At 34.7% G+C, this 19,420-nt stretch overlaps 1 protein-coding gene and 1 long non-coding RNA gene across 7 annotated transcripts in view; one reads left to right on the top strand and one right to left on the bottom strand.

Annotated features, from left to right (window-relative positions):
- The window catches only part of LOC309632498 (uncharacterized protein), a 615,011-nt gene that overhangs the window by 229,903 nt on the left and 365,688 nt on the right, over positions 1–19,420 (top strand). For all 6 annotated transcript variants that reach the window (XR_014246932.1, XR_014246933.1, XR_014246934.1 and 3 more), the window contains one exon: positions 10,098–10,163. Coding sequence is in view for 1 of the 6 variants with exons in the window: in XM_082400159.1 (XP_082256285.1) it covers positions 10,139–10,163 (25 nt within the window). In the remaining 5 variants the exon portion in view is untranslated. The remainder of the gene's footprint in view (positions 1–10,097; positions 10,164–19,420) is intronic.
- Positions 1–19,420, bottom strand: part of LOC309632550 — a 385,961-nt gene that overhangs the window by 203,662 nt on the left and 162,879 nt on the right. The gene's annotated exons all lie outside the window — the stretch shown is intronic.

A 19,420-nucleotide genomic window follows, 5' to 3' on the forward strand; every position in this document is an offset into this window, starting at 1 on the left:
TGCATGCCCTTCCTTTCTCTCTTGCTGGCTGACTCAGAGAGGCATTCAGATGACTGTAGCCTCAGCCATTTTAACTGAAGCTTGAAGAGTGACCTGAGACCATCATGTGGCTTGGCCTCTCCTGGATTCTCAACACTCTGAAACTAAGATAATAAATCTATTTATTTTAAGTTGCGGATTGTTGTTTAGATGGGATCATTTCTATTGATCTATTTTCAACACTGTCTTCTCTGTCATCTTCATTCTGTTATTGACGTTCCCAGTGAATTTTCTGTCTTGTGTATTGTATATTTCAGTTACAAAACTTCTGTTTGTTTTTTCTTTATGTCTTCTATTTCTTTGCTGAAAATTTATATTTTTTCATCATTTCTGGAGTGTCCCTGATTGCTGGAGCATTTATCTAATAACTACTTTAAAGTCTTTTCAGATATTTTCAACAGCTGTGTCATTTTGTTGTTGGAATCTGTTGATTGTCATCTCCTGCAAGTTAAAATTTTCCTAGTTTTCCACATGGAAAACGATTTTGGCCTGTATCTTGCAAATTTTGAATGTTATGCTATAACCTTCCTGATTTACTTTAAATCCCAAGGAAAACATTGACATTTTTGTTCTAGCAAGCAGTCAACCTGGTTAGGTTTATGCTGAGAGTTCCAACATACTTTTTGTGGGCTGTGGTTCCAATTTCAGTTTAGTTTTCAAAGCCTTTGTAGTGCTATTTGAATCTGTCCCTTGTGTGTACCACCCAGTAGTAGTTTGGGACCTAGTTGGTAGTTTATGTGTTAGTTCCATTCTCAATAGCTTTAATACACTGATCAGGAGTGGATCTACGTGTGCACAACTTGGTGATGAGCCCAGGAACTCATAAACAACTTTATAGGGTTTCTTTTCCAAGCCCTGCCCTCCGTCTGATCTCCCTGGTACTTATAGGTTCCCTGGGACTTCCTTTTTCAGTCTTCGCCCAGAAAGCTGAGGCTTTCATTACTCTTCTCTGCCACTCACTTTTACAACTGTGCAACATTCAGGGCCAAATGGTGAGAGTCCAAAGGGGAAAAAATGGTCACCTCAGTACAGATCTGGTGGTTACTCAAATGCTCATCTTCTTACCTGTTGTACCTGCTACCATATACTTTTCAGGGTCTTTGAATAGTTGCTTCACACATTCTGTCCATTTTTATAGTTGCAGTTAGTGTGAGAGATAGAGTGGCGTGTGCTTAACCATCTTATGCAGAACAAGAATTCCTGTTCATTTATTTTTAGCATAATCATTGATATGGATTTGTTTAAATTTATCAAATACAGGGATATGAACTAAGGGGTACATACATGTTCCTCCTGGATGTTAGTTATCTGGAATAATTCTTGCTTTTTCTATTGTATATTAACACTCTACATTAAATTTTTCATTGAGAATTAGCACATGTTGATTGCAGAAAATTTGGAAATATAGAAAGGTGTAAGTTTGATTAGAAACTACTCCAACCAGTCAGTGATAATAATAAATTGTTTAATTTTTCCTTTTACCTTTACAATATATGTATGTGTGCATCTGCTTATAGAAAATAAAATAGTACCGTATTCATAAGTTCTTTTCATTTTATAATACATTATAATCAGTATTTGTATTGTAAAAGTTTAATAGCTGCACAATATTCCACTATGTGGAAGTATATTAACTTTATAATACACCCACAGTTTCTAAATTTTCTTCCACAAAGTTTAGAACTTTCTAGAACCTGCAGTTCCTTACAGAGTATTCTTCCCACAAGTATATATGTCAGGTTGTTAAAAATGAATAGATAAATATCATACGAACAGTTTAATAAGAGATGTCAAAACAGTTTTCTTTTGGATACTAGTATGTTATCATTAACTTGTCTTAATTACTTTGAAACTTTCTTTTTAGTCTGAAACCTTTTGATTTTATGATTCCTTTATCTTTTTTCTTTCCAAGTGTTTAGGGAACAGTGGGCTAAGGACAAGGTAAGTTTTTTTCTGTGCAAGTTTTGATGGCACTAGGAGAATAAAATTTATTACTTTGTCCATTTAAAAAAATCACCTACCTGACATATCACAGTTTGATTTTACACACAGATACATACACACACACTAACACACACTCAAAGAAAATAAAGGTTTCTTTAGTACGCATGTGGGAGAGAGTATACACTATGATTTGTATTTATGTGGAAAAGGAAATGGAACAAAAGAAAAATCTCTCTGAGTCAAATATATTTATTTATACTTGTAGTTTCTATTAGATGATTATCAGAACTACAAGGATATATAGCAAGTGTGGATAAACCTAAGTATGTCTAGCAAAATTGTAACTAAAAAATAACAAACCACTTATTAATTTGATAGATTCCTCAATAACATTATTCATAGCCCATTTTCATAATCATAGCTTTATTTGATATTTTTTAGGAGAGCTATTCAAAGACATTCTATTATAGCAACACTGTAAGTTTAACAAAGATATTATTGTTGCTTATGAAATGATTTAACTCTTTGAGCTATAGTACCATATTCCATTTTGGACCTTACATAACTTTGCCCTAAATAACATAGCATATTATTATTTTAAAGAATTGTTATCAATTTTACTAAATAATTTTATTTCAATTTTCTATGGTTTTTGAGAAAGGTAACCACATTTAACAGGGAGTATTATTCATCATATTGAAAGGAGTTATATCTTTTCATGATTTTTAGGTCACAATATAAAGGCCTTTATATATAAAATAAATAATAGAAAGAAATAAAATGTAACATATATCCTTGTAAAATAGTTAATAGTTAAAATAAAATTTTATACTCTTCAAAAAAAACCACAAAAGATTAACAAAATTTATATCACAATTCAGGTAAATTAGATTTCTTATTCATTTTTAGGCTCTCCAGCAAGCCCTGTGGTGAGAAATTTTAAGTTGTCAGCTTTAGAGTAAAGGTTACAATTTATATTTGGTGACTTTTGTCAATTTCTGCTAAGGCCCTTTACACCTCCCTAATGTAAAGTGGTATTTTTGCATTTTTATACACCTTGATTCACTTGTAACTGACAAGTGGCATATCTTAGATTGACAAAGATATGCATGAAGCAGATGTCAGAAGATGGAAATGATTACAGTATGGAGCACTTCTTTTGTAAAATATATGAGTTAATCCGCCAGGCACGACAGCGAAGCACTGAGAAAAGCTTTCTTTGTGTGTAGTGTTGGCAGGTGTCATGAAACTTCCGCCAAGCAAGATTATTAATTCATGACCTATTTTCCTTATTGCCATTACAGTAGCACCTTTTTCCAAAAGGACAGCCATTTCCAACAGGCAGACCTTCAAATTATGCATGGGGTATGAAGTAAATGCAAATCTGCATCACAAATTTAAAAGCAAATAGTGCTCTTGACAATCCAGTGCTTATCTTCCCAGGTTAAAACTTTCCAAGTTCTGATGGATGGTTTCTGCAACCCTGCATTTACCTTAAAACCCATGTTTCTCCAAGACTTGGTTGGCAACTCATGGAAGAGAAACATACTTTTCTTGAGAATGAATTGTATCTTTTACAGAGCTAGGGTTAAAAGAAATTGTAAGGGCAATGTCCACAAGCTGATATATGAAACTATTACAAAGGTCCTCTATTTTGTCTACCAAGAGGGGGTCTGGAGGAAGTCTTATAGCAGATGTCTGCCTTTAAATAGGTAGGTGTCCTGTTTCAAAGTCTCTCATGACTTTTAACCTCATATTCTTGTGTTGAGTCAGGCAGTCAATGTAAAACATATCTGGGCAGAATCATCCCTCAAAGACATTACTCCACTGTGCTTTAGAATCTATCATTGACCTATGTTAGGGGAATTTCTGGAAAATTGTTCTGTCAACTTTTCTGCTGTGTTGTTGAGGATGTTATTTGTTTATCATATTATTCACTGACTTCTTTTTGAGGTCTTTGGTCTTAGTATCAGTTGTGATTTTCCTGAGCATTTGGTTTACTTGTGCCTTATAATACTAAATCTTTCATCTGATTTTCCCTATTTGTGTGGGAAAACAATCTTGTCTATCGCTTTTAACAAATGTATGACTTGTTATAGCATGCTTCTTAAAAACTTAACTTCTTTCCTAGGTACACCTCACTAATTTAAATCTTAATTTTTATTTTGACTCATTTTTTTCCTGAAGTGTAAATTAGGTTATTTTTCTTGGTTTTGCTGCATCTTTGTAAACTGCCTCAAATCATTTCAGACCAAGGTAGGATGCAACTTAATAATACTAAAATTTATAGCTCAAGATGAAATTCAAGTCACTTTGCAATCTAAATCCAATTTACTTTTCAAATGTTAACTCTAAGAACATCTTTATATACCACTAGTTGTAATCAGCTTTGTCACCTCCATGTCCCTATACAAACCAGGTTCATTTTCATTTGGCCCACATTGAAAATGCCTTCTTCTTTAACCTCTATCCATCCAAATATTATCTTTCAAGGTCCATTTTTTATTATACCTGATCATGACATTTTCCTAATGATGAATTCATGGCATTTATTTACTTAACCGTTCGTCTAGATCTTGACTTTGTTCTCTCTACTGATGATTCTCATATTGCTTGATATGTCATGTACCTTCTTAATATATTTAGTACCAAGATCTTGGCTTTCAGGTAAACAATGAGTTCCTAAAAGTGAGGAGATGAGTCTTGTCTAAAACTCCTAATATTTGCATTCTGGTGCATTTATTGAAGGCATAAACATTTATAAAATAATAAATCAATTTATATGATGAAATAAAAGTATTAACTAAGACTGAGAGGCCAAAGCAGATTTTAACACAACATCATAAGTTCACTGGAAGTTCTAAAGTATTGCATTGGCCAAAAAGGTCATTCGGGTTTTTCCATGACATCTTATGGAAAAACCCAAATGAACTTTTTGGCCAACCCAATATTTACAATTGTCGCAATACTTAAGATTTCTATGTACTGAGCACTAACTTGGGTCTTGAACAGAAGTCGCCAATTTTTCCTTATATTTTGTTATTCCATTCCATCTCTTTGTAAAATTTGGGATGGCTATGTGCACTCTGAGTTTTTCTGGAGTGAAGAAACTTAGGCAAGAATCCTATCTGAATTCAGCAGTGACATTAGGGTTTACATTGAGCAAAGGGTCAATCTATTGATCTGTGACAATTTACTAGGGTCACAGATTGTCATGGCTTGGTGACATTGAGAGATGAGTCATTATGATTTTTCTGGATGATGACCAGTGGTGAAGTCAACAAGGCTCAGACTAGGCTACCCAAATGAAGCAGTTGTTTTCCAGTGTATTCTTATACCTTACACACAGGTAGAATAAAGTATAGGGCATATTTGGAAGCTCAGGAAGGTACAAAGATAATTTCTGTGCTATTCTGAATGACTGCCATCTTCTTGCATGCTGTGACAATTTTCTATTCTAAACACATAGTTCACTAAACATTCATACTACATTCCTTAAGGGGTTTTGTTTTTGAGGGCTTCCTTTTTTTCTTTTCTTTTTTTTCCTTCAGAGTAGATAGTAGCGTGCTGTTGATAAAACACTTGAACTCCTGCTGTTAAAATTGTTGGGTTCTGTTCAGAGGAGTGAAAAAATGTTCTGCCATTTGTTCCAAGGTGCTGAGACTGCTGCTGAAATGTACAAATAAGTGCTCTAATGTGGGTAGAGAATAGTTCTTTGTAGGGTTTAAGGCAGTGCAGAAGCGGGGGGGGGGGGGTGTCACCTCTTTCCTTGTGGGATGTTGAACTGCTTGTTTCCCCTGCTGGGACTTTCATCCCTCAAAAATTCTTATGTACTAACACATGGATCACTAGAGGTTCTTTTTTTTTTTTTTTTTTAATTTGTTTTATTTATTTATCCCCCAAAACAACCCAAAGTTTGCATTGTCAATGACAAGGTAACTCCCAAGGTTGCTAGATCAGACTTCTGAGAAGAGTTTAAAGTGCTTTAATCTGTCATTTAATTAATATGGATATTCTGAATGATCGGTGTTCAAAGTGTTTCATTTTTACTTCAGAGAAGTAAACCTCTTTCTTGACTTTTTACTTTGTTACATTTTGAAAGCAAGTTCTTCTCTGTACCAAAATAAACTAATGTCATAATTTTTTATCAATTCATTTTACCTAGATGATTTGATACTCTGAGTTTATTGGAGCCAGGGATGGATGATCTGTTCTAAGCGGACTGTACACATTCACACATGCCCACTCACTGGAACGCATTCACTGTTTACCGCACAATCTTTTAAGATAATAGCTATTTTCCATCTGGTACATGCTTCCCCACTACCAACTACCATTACTAAATTTTTTTAACGAAATAATCCTCTTGTGGGTAACACCTCATTTTGCACATCCAAAGATATTCCCCGTATCTTTACAATAACGTTTATTTTCACTCAGTCATCATATATCTATTAGGCACCTAGTACTTGCCAACAGTTCTGATAAGCCTTAATGTTACAAATTCAAATCAAACAAAATCCGTGCTTCCAATAAGTTAACAATGTGGAGTATAAAGTCACAAATGCCAATAGACCACTACTATGTGCTGCATGCTGTGATGACCGTATTCTATGTGTTCTACAAGGGGTCAATGATTATGTTCTGATTTGCATAGTATATAGGGCTAGGCCCTATACAAATTTCATATCTCTGGGTACATTTTAAAGAAAATAAGATATATAATACCACTGTAATATATTATAAATATTACATAGAATGAAATTTTGGTGCTATATTGCTGATGAGTTTCTGCTCTAATTGATTGGATTGAATTGAAATCAGAAGTTCAAAGACCAAGGTTACGGAGCTACTTTACTCTGCTTATATCAGTCACAAGTACCTACTGTCTCAACAGACAGATACACAAATCAGAAATGAGTTTCCAGGTGTCGGTAGAAAATGTGGCCACTTTTTATATCTTTGGAGGCCTAAGAGTTGGGAGTAGAGGACTTGATTCTAAATGTCAGTTCCAAGAAGGGATTATATACAATCTTTTTAAAGTGCTTATGTTGGTGCAAATCCCCATGAATATGACCTATTTATGAGTGAAAGAAATCCTCTTTGAGCATTTCTTACAATGATGCTTTTCCACTTAAGTATTACCCATCCATTTTTATCTTTGTTGCTTATTGCATATAGAGATTGCCCTTCTCTGTGATTTACTTTTTTCCAAATGCTGTTATTTTAAAGACCTAAGGATGAGACTGCAGATGAGAATTGAATTGATATTGAAACTACAAAGAAAAAAAAACCCAGGTTTTATTGTAACTCTAAAAGCGCATTTTAAACCCTGGAACACATTAAGAATAAAAAGTTCAAACTCACACTTGTCAAGGCATTTATAGTTAAGTATCATCTATTGTTAATGTTTCCTAATTTGCCATTACTTGCTAACAGTTATGTGTTAATAAGAGAGGCCTAAATCTTTTATCATGTGTCTCCTTACTGGGTTTTATGACCTCCAAAGATGAGGCCGCTGGAACTCCTGCTCAGACAGACAGAAAGGCAGCACATAGCTCAGGAAATTGGTGCTGATCTGGACATCAAAAATCCTCTCTGCTCATTTTGGCCTTTTTCTCTTTAAAGACATAGGCTGGGTCAATCGTAGAGATAGAGAATAATAACAAGAAAAAATTTAAGAGGAAGTTTAAACTTCTCTTCCCCCAAAAGCTACTTTGAAGAAAAAGTTTCTTTCCCATTCCTATTCCAGAATAATTTTTCTTCAGTTGCCTTTTAAACACAGGTTCTTCATGTCTCAAAAACACACTCTAGCATGATGGTTTACATGAACGACTTGGTAGATGGTGTTTGTGGTAACTGTGCATAGGATGAAATGTTGGTGCTCTATTGCTGATCAGTTTCTGCTCTAATTGATTGGATTGAATTGAAATCAGAAGTTCAAAGACCACGGTTACGGGTTCTAAGAACCACCAGACAGCATTACTAAAACAATGGTCAGAATGAGTCACTGCAAATTGTGTCCACTGAATCTTCTGGTCAGTACAGTTCTCCACAATCATACCAGGTCCATTTCAGAAGCAATTTTCTACTCTTGGCAAAAAGAATTTGCCTCCTGAAGTTCAGCCCACTTTGGGGTGTGGAGCTATAGTCCCATATGGTAAGACTGCGACCTTGCGTGCTTTGCTTACTTTATCCATACATCTCCCATCCAGGAGCTTCTCAAAACGAGTGGCTGGATCATGGTAAGATGTTAGTATTCCTGGATACATTCTAGTATCTTATCCGCATAATAAGGTTTCTCATCAAAACCTCAGTGTGTCTGTCTCTGGAAAACTGTATATAATTATGTTAGCGCTGAAGAGTTATAAATAAAGCCATAATAATCATGCTTTGTTTGCATTGTGTCTTTTCATTTACAAAACGTTTCACCACACATTTTAAAATTGGTCCTCCCAATCATTTCATTAGCTAACTAGGGATGTATTATTTATATCCATTTTCCAGATGACACTACAGGTTGTGACAAGTATAAGGTCATGAAACTTATAAGCAGAAGAGCCGACACCGGCATCTAGTAAAGAGGTTATTTTACAATACAGACTGAATCTAACAAATAGCCCCATGAAGACGGGTGGGCAGTTTGTATCAAATTATTTTTTAGTCTCCCCTAAAATCTGCATCAGTAACCATTGTAAATGAGTGTTGATGAAATGAAGGAGCTGTGCTTCATCTCATTTTCCTGAGTCTGGGAGAAGCTTCTTTTTATGGTGAGATTGTGAAACATGCAGCTCCTGAACAAATACTTGAATGCTATTGATTTAGAGATAAAGGAAACAAGAAAAGGACTTTGTAGAGGATGAGAGAGGAAGATGCTTGTATAACATTTTACACAAAATACAAAGTAAGCCAAAAAACCCCCAAGTAACCCAAAAAACCTTAGAGGAGAAAGAAAGGAAAAAAAAGAAAAGTAATACTAGGCACACGTTTATCCCATCAGAATTGTAATGTGATTAGTGCACAAATATAGTCCCATCTTCACTCTGGGCTTGTTTCCACAGAGTGTAGGGTCATCAGGATGATCAGGACGAATAAACATCACATTCTGCGTCGCACGGCCCAGTAAGCCTCTATGGCATCAGGTAGCAGGAACTAAGTGAGGTTCTATCAACCTCTGGGGAAGAATACGCGCGGGGAGGGAGGAATAACAACAAGGGCCAGAAAATTACTTGGTAGTCTCTTATCTAGATGAAACCTTGCTCACAGAGGATGCAGTGTCTTGAGGGAGCTTTGAGCCTCTGTTAACACTTAGACTTCTCTGCCCATGATTCTTGCTGGCTTGGTCAGCACTGGATTCCTAGGATAGAGCATCTCTTAGATTTGAGTCAGCATCCTGGATGGAGAAAGGATATCAATAGATGTTGCTGCTTCCTACACTTTGGCTCTAAAGAGAACAAAATAGTGCTTTAGAATAATAACTTAAAAAGTAACCTTTTTTTCTGATGGTTTTTGTTATTCTCAAAACAGGCAGATTATAAAAATATATTCAGAAAATTTTCAGCTAAATTTGTATGTTAGCTGCAAAATGACTGATAAGGAAAATGAGGCACGTTTGGAAATTTTTTGAAGTTGACTTAATTAAGAGCAGCTATCGCGGCACCTCCCCAAAGCTCCTAGTTGCCAAGGGTGGAAATGCTGAATTGAGCTGGATGGCATCTTTGATTGATAAAGGGAGAATGGGTAGAAAGCTAACAAGACAAAAGAAAAAAAAAAGGGAAGAAAATATATATTCACTGAGCATAATATGCAGTGGGTTCCAGCGTTGTGCTGTAGCCAGCTAGTACTGGCTCACCTGAAAGAGCTCATTGTTAAATTTTCAAGAATTTTTCAAAGCACTTATTAGAAACATCCATTATTAAAAATTAAATTGTGTAAACCTTCACTTAACTAAAATATTGAAAGCAAAATTAATAAATGCTCAAAGCTCAATCACTTCCAAATTATTTTTCATTTTACTATTATTTATGTTATGTTATGTCTTGAGGTTATCCATACCTATTGTATCTGTGGTGGAAATCCTGTATAACAGTGTACTACTACACATCTCTTTTCAGCTCTGTATTCAGTGACATCATATTGGCGGCTCAAATTACCCATGGCTGGCAAATGCTACAAATCAGGTATTGATTTATTGTTTTGTTGATTGTCTAATCTTGAGAAATGTTAATGATGCAAATTAAAATGGAAAGTGTGTCATGCAGTTACATTATGAAGAATATAAGATGAAGGAAATATTCATTTATCATTTGAAAACTATTATCTGATTCAGCAAAGATGTGATGCACGTCATTCATGAGCAAATAAGATTCTGACACACATCTTAGTTGTTTCACTTTCCTCCTAACTTGTTATAGTAAACAAAAATATCAACCAGCTTTGATGTCACATATCATATTTAATGATGAGGCATTTATTGGGAAAAGAGATGGCAGATTGGGATCTGACTCTTTTTGCCAAATCCTGGTTGAATTGAAGCCATAATTTGTCTATCACTACAAGAGTTTGAAAAATATCAGTGGAAGCATTGTTAGAACCAATTGGTTATGTAGAATTTACAATAATAAGTATTGTGTATTTTACCATTAATTTCTAATTGTGTGCTACACATTCATGTCAATAACATTTAAAATAAACATATATGTACTTTTTTCTTCAGAGAGCCTGTTGTTTAATATTTGTCAGCATACTACTGATAATTATTAAAATTTTCTCTTATTCCCTTATTTAATTCTGTAACAATTGTTTGAAGTAGGTATTATCCATATTTGTAACTATGGTAAATGAGGCCCAGAGAGTTTGGAAACAGTACTAATGTCACATAGCTGTCAGAGAATATAGTTGGGTTGGGGTCTCAGATATATTCTGGCCAGGGCCTGGGCTTTTGTACTGACACCACTCTGACACTGACATTTACTAGTTAAAGACCTCAGTTAAGTCACTTGTGCTACATTCTGGACTCAGCATCCTCTTACATGAAAGGAGAATGACACTATCTATTCATTCCTCCCCAGAATTGTTGTGAGGATCAAATGTGAAAATAATTTGTAAACTTAAGGTGCTAAAATATTACCTGATTATTTACTTAAGAGCTAGACATTTAAGAGAGCATTTTGCTTGCAGAGCTTTACTATTTTTAGTCTGACTCAGGCTCCTTGAAAATGAACTTTTCCATATACTACCTGAAAAACAGAATATGCACTTCATTTTCTTTTGGAAATACTTTCTGTTATAAATTTCTAGATATTTTCCTGTCCTGGGCTTCTTTGCAAGTCTCCAACATCTTTTTTGTAAATTTAAGCACTGTTAATTTTTTACAGTAGTAGATTGATGGTTTCTTAAAGTGTTTGGCAGCTCTGTATGCCCACGTTTTTATCAGACTAGAGCATCCCTGAGGGTAGTGTGTGACCAGAGGCTTCTGGAGAAGCAGCCAAAAGCTAAAACTAATGCATAAGTGAAAAGAAAGAAAAACAAATTATTTTTCTGAAAAGCAATCAAGTTGTTTGTGTTAGAGTACTTATAACCTTGGATAATTTAAAGTTATTGGAGAATGTAAGTACATTTTAATACCCTCTGATACCTCAGTATTAGATTGAGGTATGGATAATAGATAATTTTGCCCTATATCTGTCTCCCAATGCCAAAGCACTTCCAGGTGATGACATTTTCTATTGCAATTCTGAGTGTTTACAGGCCTTGATTCTGCTAGGTAATTATAAAATCTACCGTGACAGTAAGGCTCACTGCATGAGCTAATGCCATGATATAGAATTAATCAAACTTAAATGAAAAGGTCATTAGAGAGTTAAATTATTTCAGTGATACCAGAGTAACACCACATAAGCAAGAATTATCCTCCATTTTGATATAATAGATCCTGAAATTTAGTCATTAGTTTCACCTCACTAAGCCTATTTAATTACTGATGTGGTTAATTACTTAAGCCCATTGACCACTGTTTAGTATTCCTTTACTTATATTTTTGGCTCTTTGAAAAAAATGTTATGTCACATTCTTAACTTATCGTTATGTTTCACCTTAATTACTTCCTATGAGCTAACAGAGATGATCTAATAAAACACTAACAGTACAGGGCATAACTATTTCTTAAAAAAAAAAAAAACACTAACAGTTATTTATTAAACTTTTACTATATAGGGGATTGTGCATAGATATAAAGGGAAATTGTTCTTTTCATGGTAAAATAAGTGAATTTCCTAACACATTAGAATGGTATTCAGTTTCTTAGGGGAGCTTTAATGGCCTCCTTTGCCATTGTCCCTGACCAGAACAGAGCAGATTAAGAATCTGTGTAGAAATGTGCTTTAAGGAATTCTGGATAATTTGAGGCAGAGAAATGGTGCAGTGTCACTTAACAGCTGAATATCCATTTTCTCTGGCAGGTTAATGTAGTTTGCTGATGTAAACGTGTAATAGTCAGGATAGGCTAGGTTATGTTGCACTAACATACATTCCCATTATCTCATTGACAACAAAGATTTATTTCTTGCTTATGCCACATGTCCCCTGTGAGTTAGCTCAGTCTTACGTCCTCTCTGTTAGGGGCTAAGACTGACAGAGGCTTCATCTTAATTTCCATAATCATCATGGTAGGGGGAAGAGCACATAGTGAATTACACACTTACATTTTCCCCAGAATTACAATCTTACCACGTGCCCCAAAGAAACAGGACCAGAATATTCATGTCCAGCAATAATGACTATCACCCACCACCACTAAGGACTTCAGTGGAGGGAGCAAGAAATGGAGCAAGTCTCAAGAAACTCTGTTGTAGTTCTTCTTGCTCTGTGTGATCACGTCACTCCAGCTAAAATTCTATAACCTTTGAGCAGTACTAGATGAATTCAGCTGAGCATTTTGGGTTACATGTGTGCTCTTTTTTTTTTCTATATAATCTGTAATCTTTCAGAGATGCTTCAGTCCTCCTTTTACATCTCACTGCATCCTGATGTTCTCATATAGAATTGATCAAAAGCAAAGATTTAATTATTTGAATAATTATTTTCCTATGTACAATGAAGGAAGGAACTGTAATCACTGCTTTTCCAAAGCATCTCACTCAGTGCCAAGGTCAGAGTGTTGCAAAATAAATGTAGGTTGTGTGAACAAATGAATGAATGAGAAGGTAGAAATTCCAGCCAATTTGAAGGGGGTTGTCAGTTGGAAATATTTAATATCTATTTCTATTTTATTTCAGTTCTTTTTTTTTTTTTTTTCAAAGATTTGATGAAAGTTCATAATAATGCAGTTGACAAGAAAATTAGTTATTTCTGAGATATACATTTTAAAGTAATAACTAGGATTATTACTTATAACATTATACCAGAACATATAAGATTTTTAGAAATTTCATGTAATGTCTGAAACATTTTTATTAACATATTTCCATACATATTTCCATACAAATACAAATATAAGATTTTTAGAAATTTCATGTAATGTCTGAAACATTTATATTAACATATTTCCATACAAATAATCCAATGAAAGTTTAGTATTAGTTGTTTTGTTTGTTTGTTGTTTATACTGCAGGTTCTTATTAGGCATCAATTTTATACACATCAGTGTATACATGTCAATCCCAATCGCCCAATTCAGCACACCACCATCCCCACCCCACTACAGTTTTCCCCCCTTGGTGTCCATATGTCCATTCTCTACATCTGTGTCTCAACTTCTGCCCTGCAAACTGGCTCATCTGTACCATTTTTCTAGGTTCCACATACATGCATTAATATACGATATTTGTTTTTCTCTTTCTGACTTACTTCACTCTGTATGACAGTCTCTAGATCCATCCACTTCTCAACAAATGACTCAATTTCGTTCCTTTTTATGGCTGAGTAATATTCCATTGTATATATGTACCACATCTTCTTTATCCATTCGTCTGTTGATGGGCATTTAGGTTGCTTCCATGACCTGGCTATTGTAAATAGTGCTGCAATGAACATTAGGGTGCACGTGTCTTTTGGAATTACGGTTTTCTCTGGGTATATGCCCAGTAGTGAGATTGCTGGGTCATATGGTAATTCTATTTTTAGTTTTTTAAGGAACCTCCATATTGTTCTGCATAGTGGCTGTATCAATTTACATTCCCACCAACAGTGCAAGAGGGTTCCCTTTTCTCCACACCCTCTCCAGCATTTGTTGTTTGTAGATTTTCTGATGATGCCCGTTCTAACAGGAGTGAGGTGATACCTCATTGTAGTTTTGATTTGCATTTCTCTAATAATTAGTGATGTTGAGCATCTTTTCATGTGCTTTGTGGCCATCTGTATGTCTTCTTTGGAGAAATGTCTATTTAGGTCTTCTGCCCATTTTTGGATTGGGGTCTTTGTTTCCTTAATATTGAGCTGAATGAGCTGTTTATATATTTTGGAGATTAATCCTTTGTCCGTTGATTCGTTTGCAAATATTTTCTCCCATTCTGAGGGTTGTCTTTTCGTCTTGTTTATGGTTTCCTTTGCTGTGCAAAAGCTTTGAAGTTTCATTAGGTCCCATTTGTTTATTTTTGTTTTTATTTCCATTACTCTAGGAGGTGGATCAGAAAAGATCTTGCTGTGATTTATGTCAAAGAGTGTTCTTCCTATATTTTCCTCTAAGAGTTTTATAGTGTCTGGTCTTACATTTAGGTCTCTAATCCATTTTGAGTTTATTTTTGTGTATGGTGTTAGGGAGTGTTCTAATTTCATTCTTTTACATGTAGCTGTCCAGTTTTCCCAGCACCACTTATTGAAGAGACTGTCTTTTCTCCATTGTATATCTTTGCCTCCTTTGTCATAGATTAGTTGACCATAGGCGCGTGGGTTAATCTCTGGGCTTTCTATCTTGTTCCATTGATATATTTTTCTGTTTTTGTGCCAGTACCATATTGTCTTGAGTACTGTAGCTTGTAGTATAGTCTGAAGTCAGGGAGTCTGATTCCTCCAGCTCCATTTTTTTCCCTCAAGACTGCTTTGGCTATTCGGGGTCTTTTGTGTCTCCATACAAATTTTAAGATGATTTGTTCTAGCTCTGTAAAAAATGCCATTGGTAATTTGATAGGGATTGCATTGAATCTGTAGATTGCTTTGGGTAGTATACTCATTTTCACAATGTTGATTCTTCCAATCCAAGAACATGGTATATCTCTCCATCTGTTCGTATCATCTTTAATTTCTTTCATCAGTGTCTTATAGTTTTCTGCATACATGTCTTTTGTCTCCCTAGGTAGGTTTATTCCTAGGTATTTTATTCTTTTTGTTGCAATGGTAAATGGGAGTGTTTCCATAATTTCTCTTTCAGATTTTTCATCATTAGTGTATAGGAATGCAAGAGATTTCTGTGCATTAATTTTGTATCCTGCAACTTTACCATATTCATTAATTAGCTCTAGCAGTTTTCTGGTGGCAGTTTTAGGATTCTCTATGTATAGTATCATGTCATCCGCAAACAGTGACAGTTTTACTTCTTCTTTTCCAATTTGTATTCCTTTTATTTCTTTTTCTTCTCTGATTGCCATGGCTAGGACTTCCAGAACTATGTTGAATAATAGTGGTGAGAGTGGACATCCTTGTCTCGTTCCTGATCTTAGAGGAAATGCTTTCACTTTTTCACCATTGAGAATGATGTTTGCTGTGGGCTTGTCATATATGTCCTTTATTATGTTGAGGTAGGTTCCCTCTATGCCCACTTTCTGGAGAGTTTTTATCATAAATGGGTGTTGAATTTTGTCAAAAGCTTTTTCTGCATCTATTGAGATGATCATATGGTTTTTATTCTTCAATTTGTTAATATGGTGTATCACATTAATTGATTTGCGTATATTGAAGAATCCTTGCATCCCTGGGATAAATCCCACTTGATCGTGGTGTATGATCCTTTTAATGTGTTGTTGGATTCTGTTTGCTAGTATTTTGTTGAGGATTTTTGCATCTATATTCATCAGTGATATTGGTCTGTAATTTTCTTTTTTTGTAGTGTCTTTGTCTGGTTTTGGTATCAGGGTGATGGTGGCCTCATAGAATGAGTTTGGGAGTGTTCCTTCCTCTGCAATTTTTTGGAAGAGTTTGAGAAGGATAGTTGTTAGCTCTTCTCTAAATGTTTGATAGAATTCACTTGTGAAGCCATCTGGTCCTGGACTTTTGTTTGTTGGAAGATTTTTAATCACAGTTTCAATTTCATTACTTGTGATTGGTCTGTTCATATTTTCTGTTTCTTCCTGGTTCAGTCTTGGAAGGTTATACCTTTCTAAAAATTTGTCCATTTCTTCCAGGTTGTCCATTTTATTGGCATAAATTTGCTTGTAGTAATTTCTTAGGATGCTTTGTATTTCTGCGGTGTCTGTTGTAACTTCTTCTTTTTCATTTCTGATTTTATTGATTTGAGTCCTCTCCCTCTTTTTCTTGATGAGTCTGGCTAATGGCTTATCAATTTTGTTTATCTTCTCAAAGAACCAGCTTTTAGTTTTATTGATCTTTGCTATTGTTTTCTTTGTTTCTATTTCATTTATTTCTGCTCTGATCTTTATGATTTCTTTCCTTCTGCTAACTTTGGGTTTTGTTTGTTCTTCTTTCTCTAGTTTCTTTAGGTGTAAGGTTAGATTGTGTATTTGAGATTTTTCTTGTTTCTTTAGGTAGGCTTGTATAGCTATAAACTTCCCTCTTAGAACTGCTTTTGCTGCATCCCATAGGTTTTGGATCGTCATGTTTTCATTGTCATTTGTCTCTAGGTATTTTTTGATTTCCCCTTTGATTTCTTCAGTGATCTCTTGGTTATTTAGTAACGTATTGTTTAGCCTCCATGTGTTTGTCTTTTTTACGTTTTTTTCCCTGTAATTCATTTCTAATCTCATAGCGTTGTGGTCAGAAAAGATGCTTGATATGATTTCAATTTTCTTAAATTTACTGAGGCTTGATTTGTGACCCAAGATGTGATCTATCCTGGAGAATGTTCCGTGCACACTTGAGAAGAACGTGTAATCTGCTGTTTTTGGATGGAATGTCCTATATATATCAATTAAATCTATCTGGTCTATTGTGTCATTTAAAGCTTCTGTTTCCTTATTTATTTTCATTTTGGATGATCTGTCCTTTGGTGTAAGTGAGGTGTTAAAGTCCCCCACTATTATTGTGTTACTGTCAATTTCCTCTTTTATAGCTGTTAGCAGTTGCCTTATGTATTGAGGTGCTCCTATGTTGGGTGCATATATATTTATAATTGTTATATCTTCTTGTTGGATTGATCCCTTGATCATTATGTAGTGTCCTTCCTTGTCTCTTGTAACATTCTTTATTTTAAAGTCTATTTTATCTGATATGAGTATAGCTACTCCAACTTTCTTTTGATTTCCATTTGCATGGAATATCTTTTTCCATCCCCTCACTTTCAGTCTGTATGTGTCCCTAGGTCTAAAGTGGGTCTCTTGTAGACAGCATATATATGGGTCTTGTTTTTGTATCCATTCAGCCAGTCTATGTCTTTTGGTTGGGGCATTTAATCCATTCACGTTTAAGGTAATTATCGATATGTATGTTCCTATGACCATTTTCTTAATTGTTTTGGGTTTGTTTTTGTAGGTCCTTTTCTTCTCTTGTGTTTCCCACTTAGAGAAGTTCCTTTAGCATTTGTTGTAGAGCTGGTTTGGTGGTGCTGAATCCTCTTAGCTTTTGCTTGTCTGTAAAGCTTTTGATTTCTCCATCAAATCTAAATGAGATCCTTGCCGGGTAGAGTAATCTTGGCTGTAGGTTCTTCCCTTTCATCTCTTTAAATATATCATGCCACTCCCTTCTGGCTTGCAGAGTTTCTGCTGAGAAATCAGCTGTTAACCTTATGGGAGTTCCCTTGTATGTTATTTGTCGTTTTTCCCTTGCTGCTTTCAATAATTTTTCTTTGTCTTTAATTTTTGCCACTTTGATTACTATGTGTCTTGGCATGTTTCTCCTTGGGTTTATCCTGTATGGGACTCACTGCGCTTCCTGGACTTTGGTGGCTATTTCCTTTCCCATGTTAGGGAAGTTTTCGACTATAATCTCTTCAAATATTTTCTCTGGTCCTTTCTCTTTCTCTTCCCCCTCTGGGACCCCTATAATGTGAATGTTGTTGCGTTTAATGTTGTCCCAGAGGTCTCTTAGGCTGTCTTCATTTCTTTTAATTCTTTTTTCTTTAGTCTGTTCTGCAGCAGTGAATTCCACCATTCTATCTTCCAGGTCACTTATCCGTTCTGCCTCAGTTATTCTGCTATTGATTCCTTCTAGTGTAGTTTTCATTTCAGTTATTGTATTGGTCATCTCTGTTTGTTTGTTCTTTAATTCTTCTAGGTCTTTGTTAATCATTTCTTGCATCTTCTCAATCTTTGCCTCCATTCTTATTCCGAGGTCCTGGATCATCTTCACTATCATTATTCTGAATTCTTTTTCTGGAAGGTTGCCTATCTCCACTTCATTTAGTTGTTTTTCTGGGTTTTTTTCTTGTTCCTTCATCTGGTACATAGCCCTCTGCCTTTTCATCTTGTCTATCTTTCTGTAACTCTTTATTTCAGTTCTTATCTTTATCATTTCTTCATTCTACATCCTTTGGGCTTAATTTGTTCAGTTTCATGTTTTTCATTTTCTTAAAATGGGAGCTTAGTTCTATTTACACCTTTCTTTTTTAATATAAGCATATAAGCATTTAAAGTTATATGTTTCCCTTTAATCAGTACTTTTTCTATGCTCCACAAATTTAGATATGTTGTATTTTAATTATTATTGAGTTCAAAATATTTTCTAGTTTCTGCTGTAATACGTTTTTTGATCCACATGTTATTTAGAAGTGATTATTTAATATGCAAATATTTGAGGTTTTTTTGGGTATATCATTGCAAATGAAGATACTTTAATATCATTTCATAATTAATGAAGACTTACCTTCTGGTTGAGCATATGGTATCTTTGTGAATATTCCTTGTGCACTTGAAATAGATGTGTATTGTTTGCTATTGTGTTCTATAATTTGCAATTAGTCAAGTTGATTGACAGTGTTGTTCAGATCTTTTATCTCTTTATTGACTTTTTTCTACTTGTTTTATCAATTTATGAGATATAGGTGTTGAAGTCTCCAAATATGAATGTTTCTTTCCTAGTTCTGATTTTAATATTTGTTCATAAAATTTAAAAAAATATTTATTATATTGTTAATTGCAAAATGGTGAATTTGTCCATTTCTTTTATTCTGTAAGGAAGATCTCTCTCTCACACATAGCCTCTTGTCTTTCTTAAAAAGTATCTTTCTGGTTGTATTGATTCATTTTTTTGGTCAATGTATTATAAGCCATTATGATTATTATTTTTTAATTTTTAATTTGTCCTAAATATCACCAGGAAAGTCCTTTCAGGT

This window comes from Balaenoptera borealis (assembly GCF_965194805.1).
Source record: "Balaenoptera borealis genome assembly, chromosome: 7".
Lineage (NCBI taxonomy): Eukaryota > Metazoa > Chordata > Mammalia > Artiodactyla > Balaenopteridae > Balaenoptera > Balaenoptera borealis.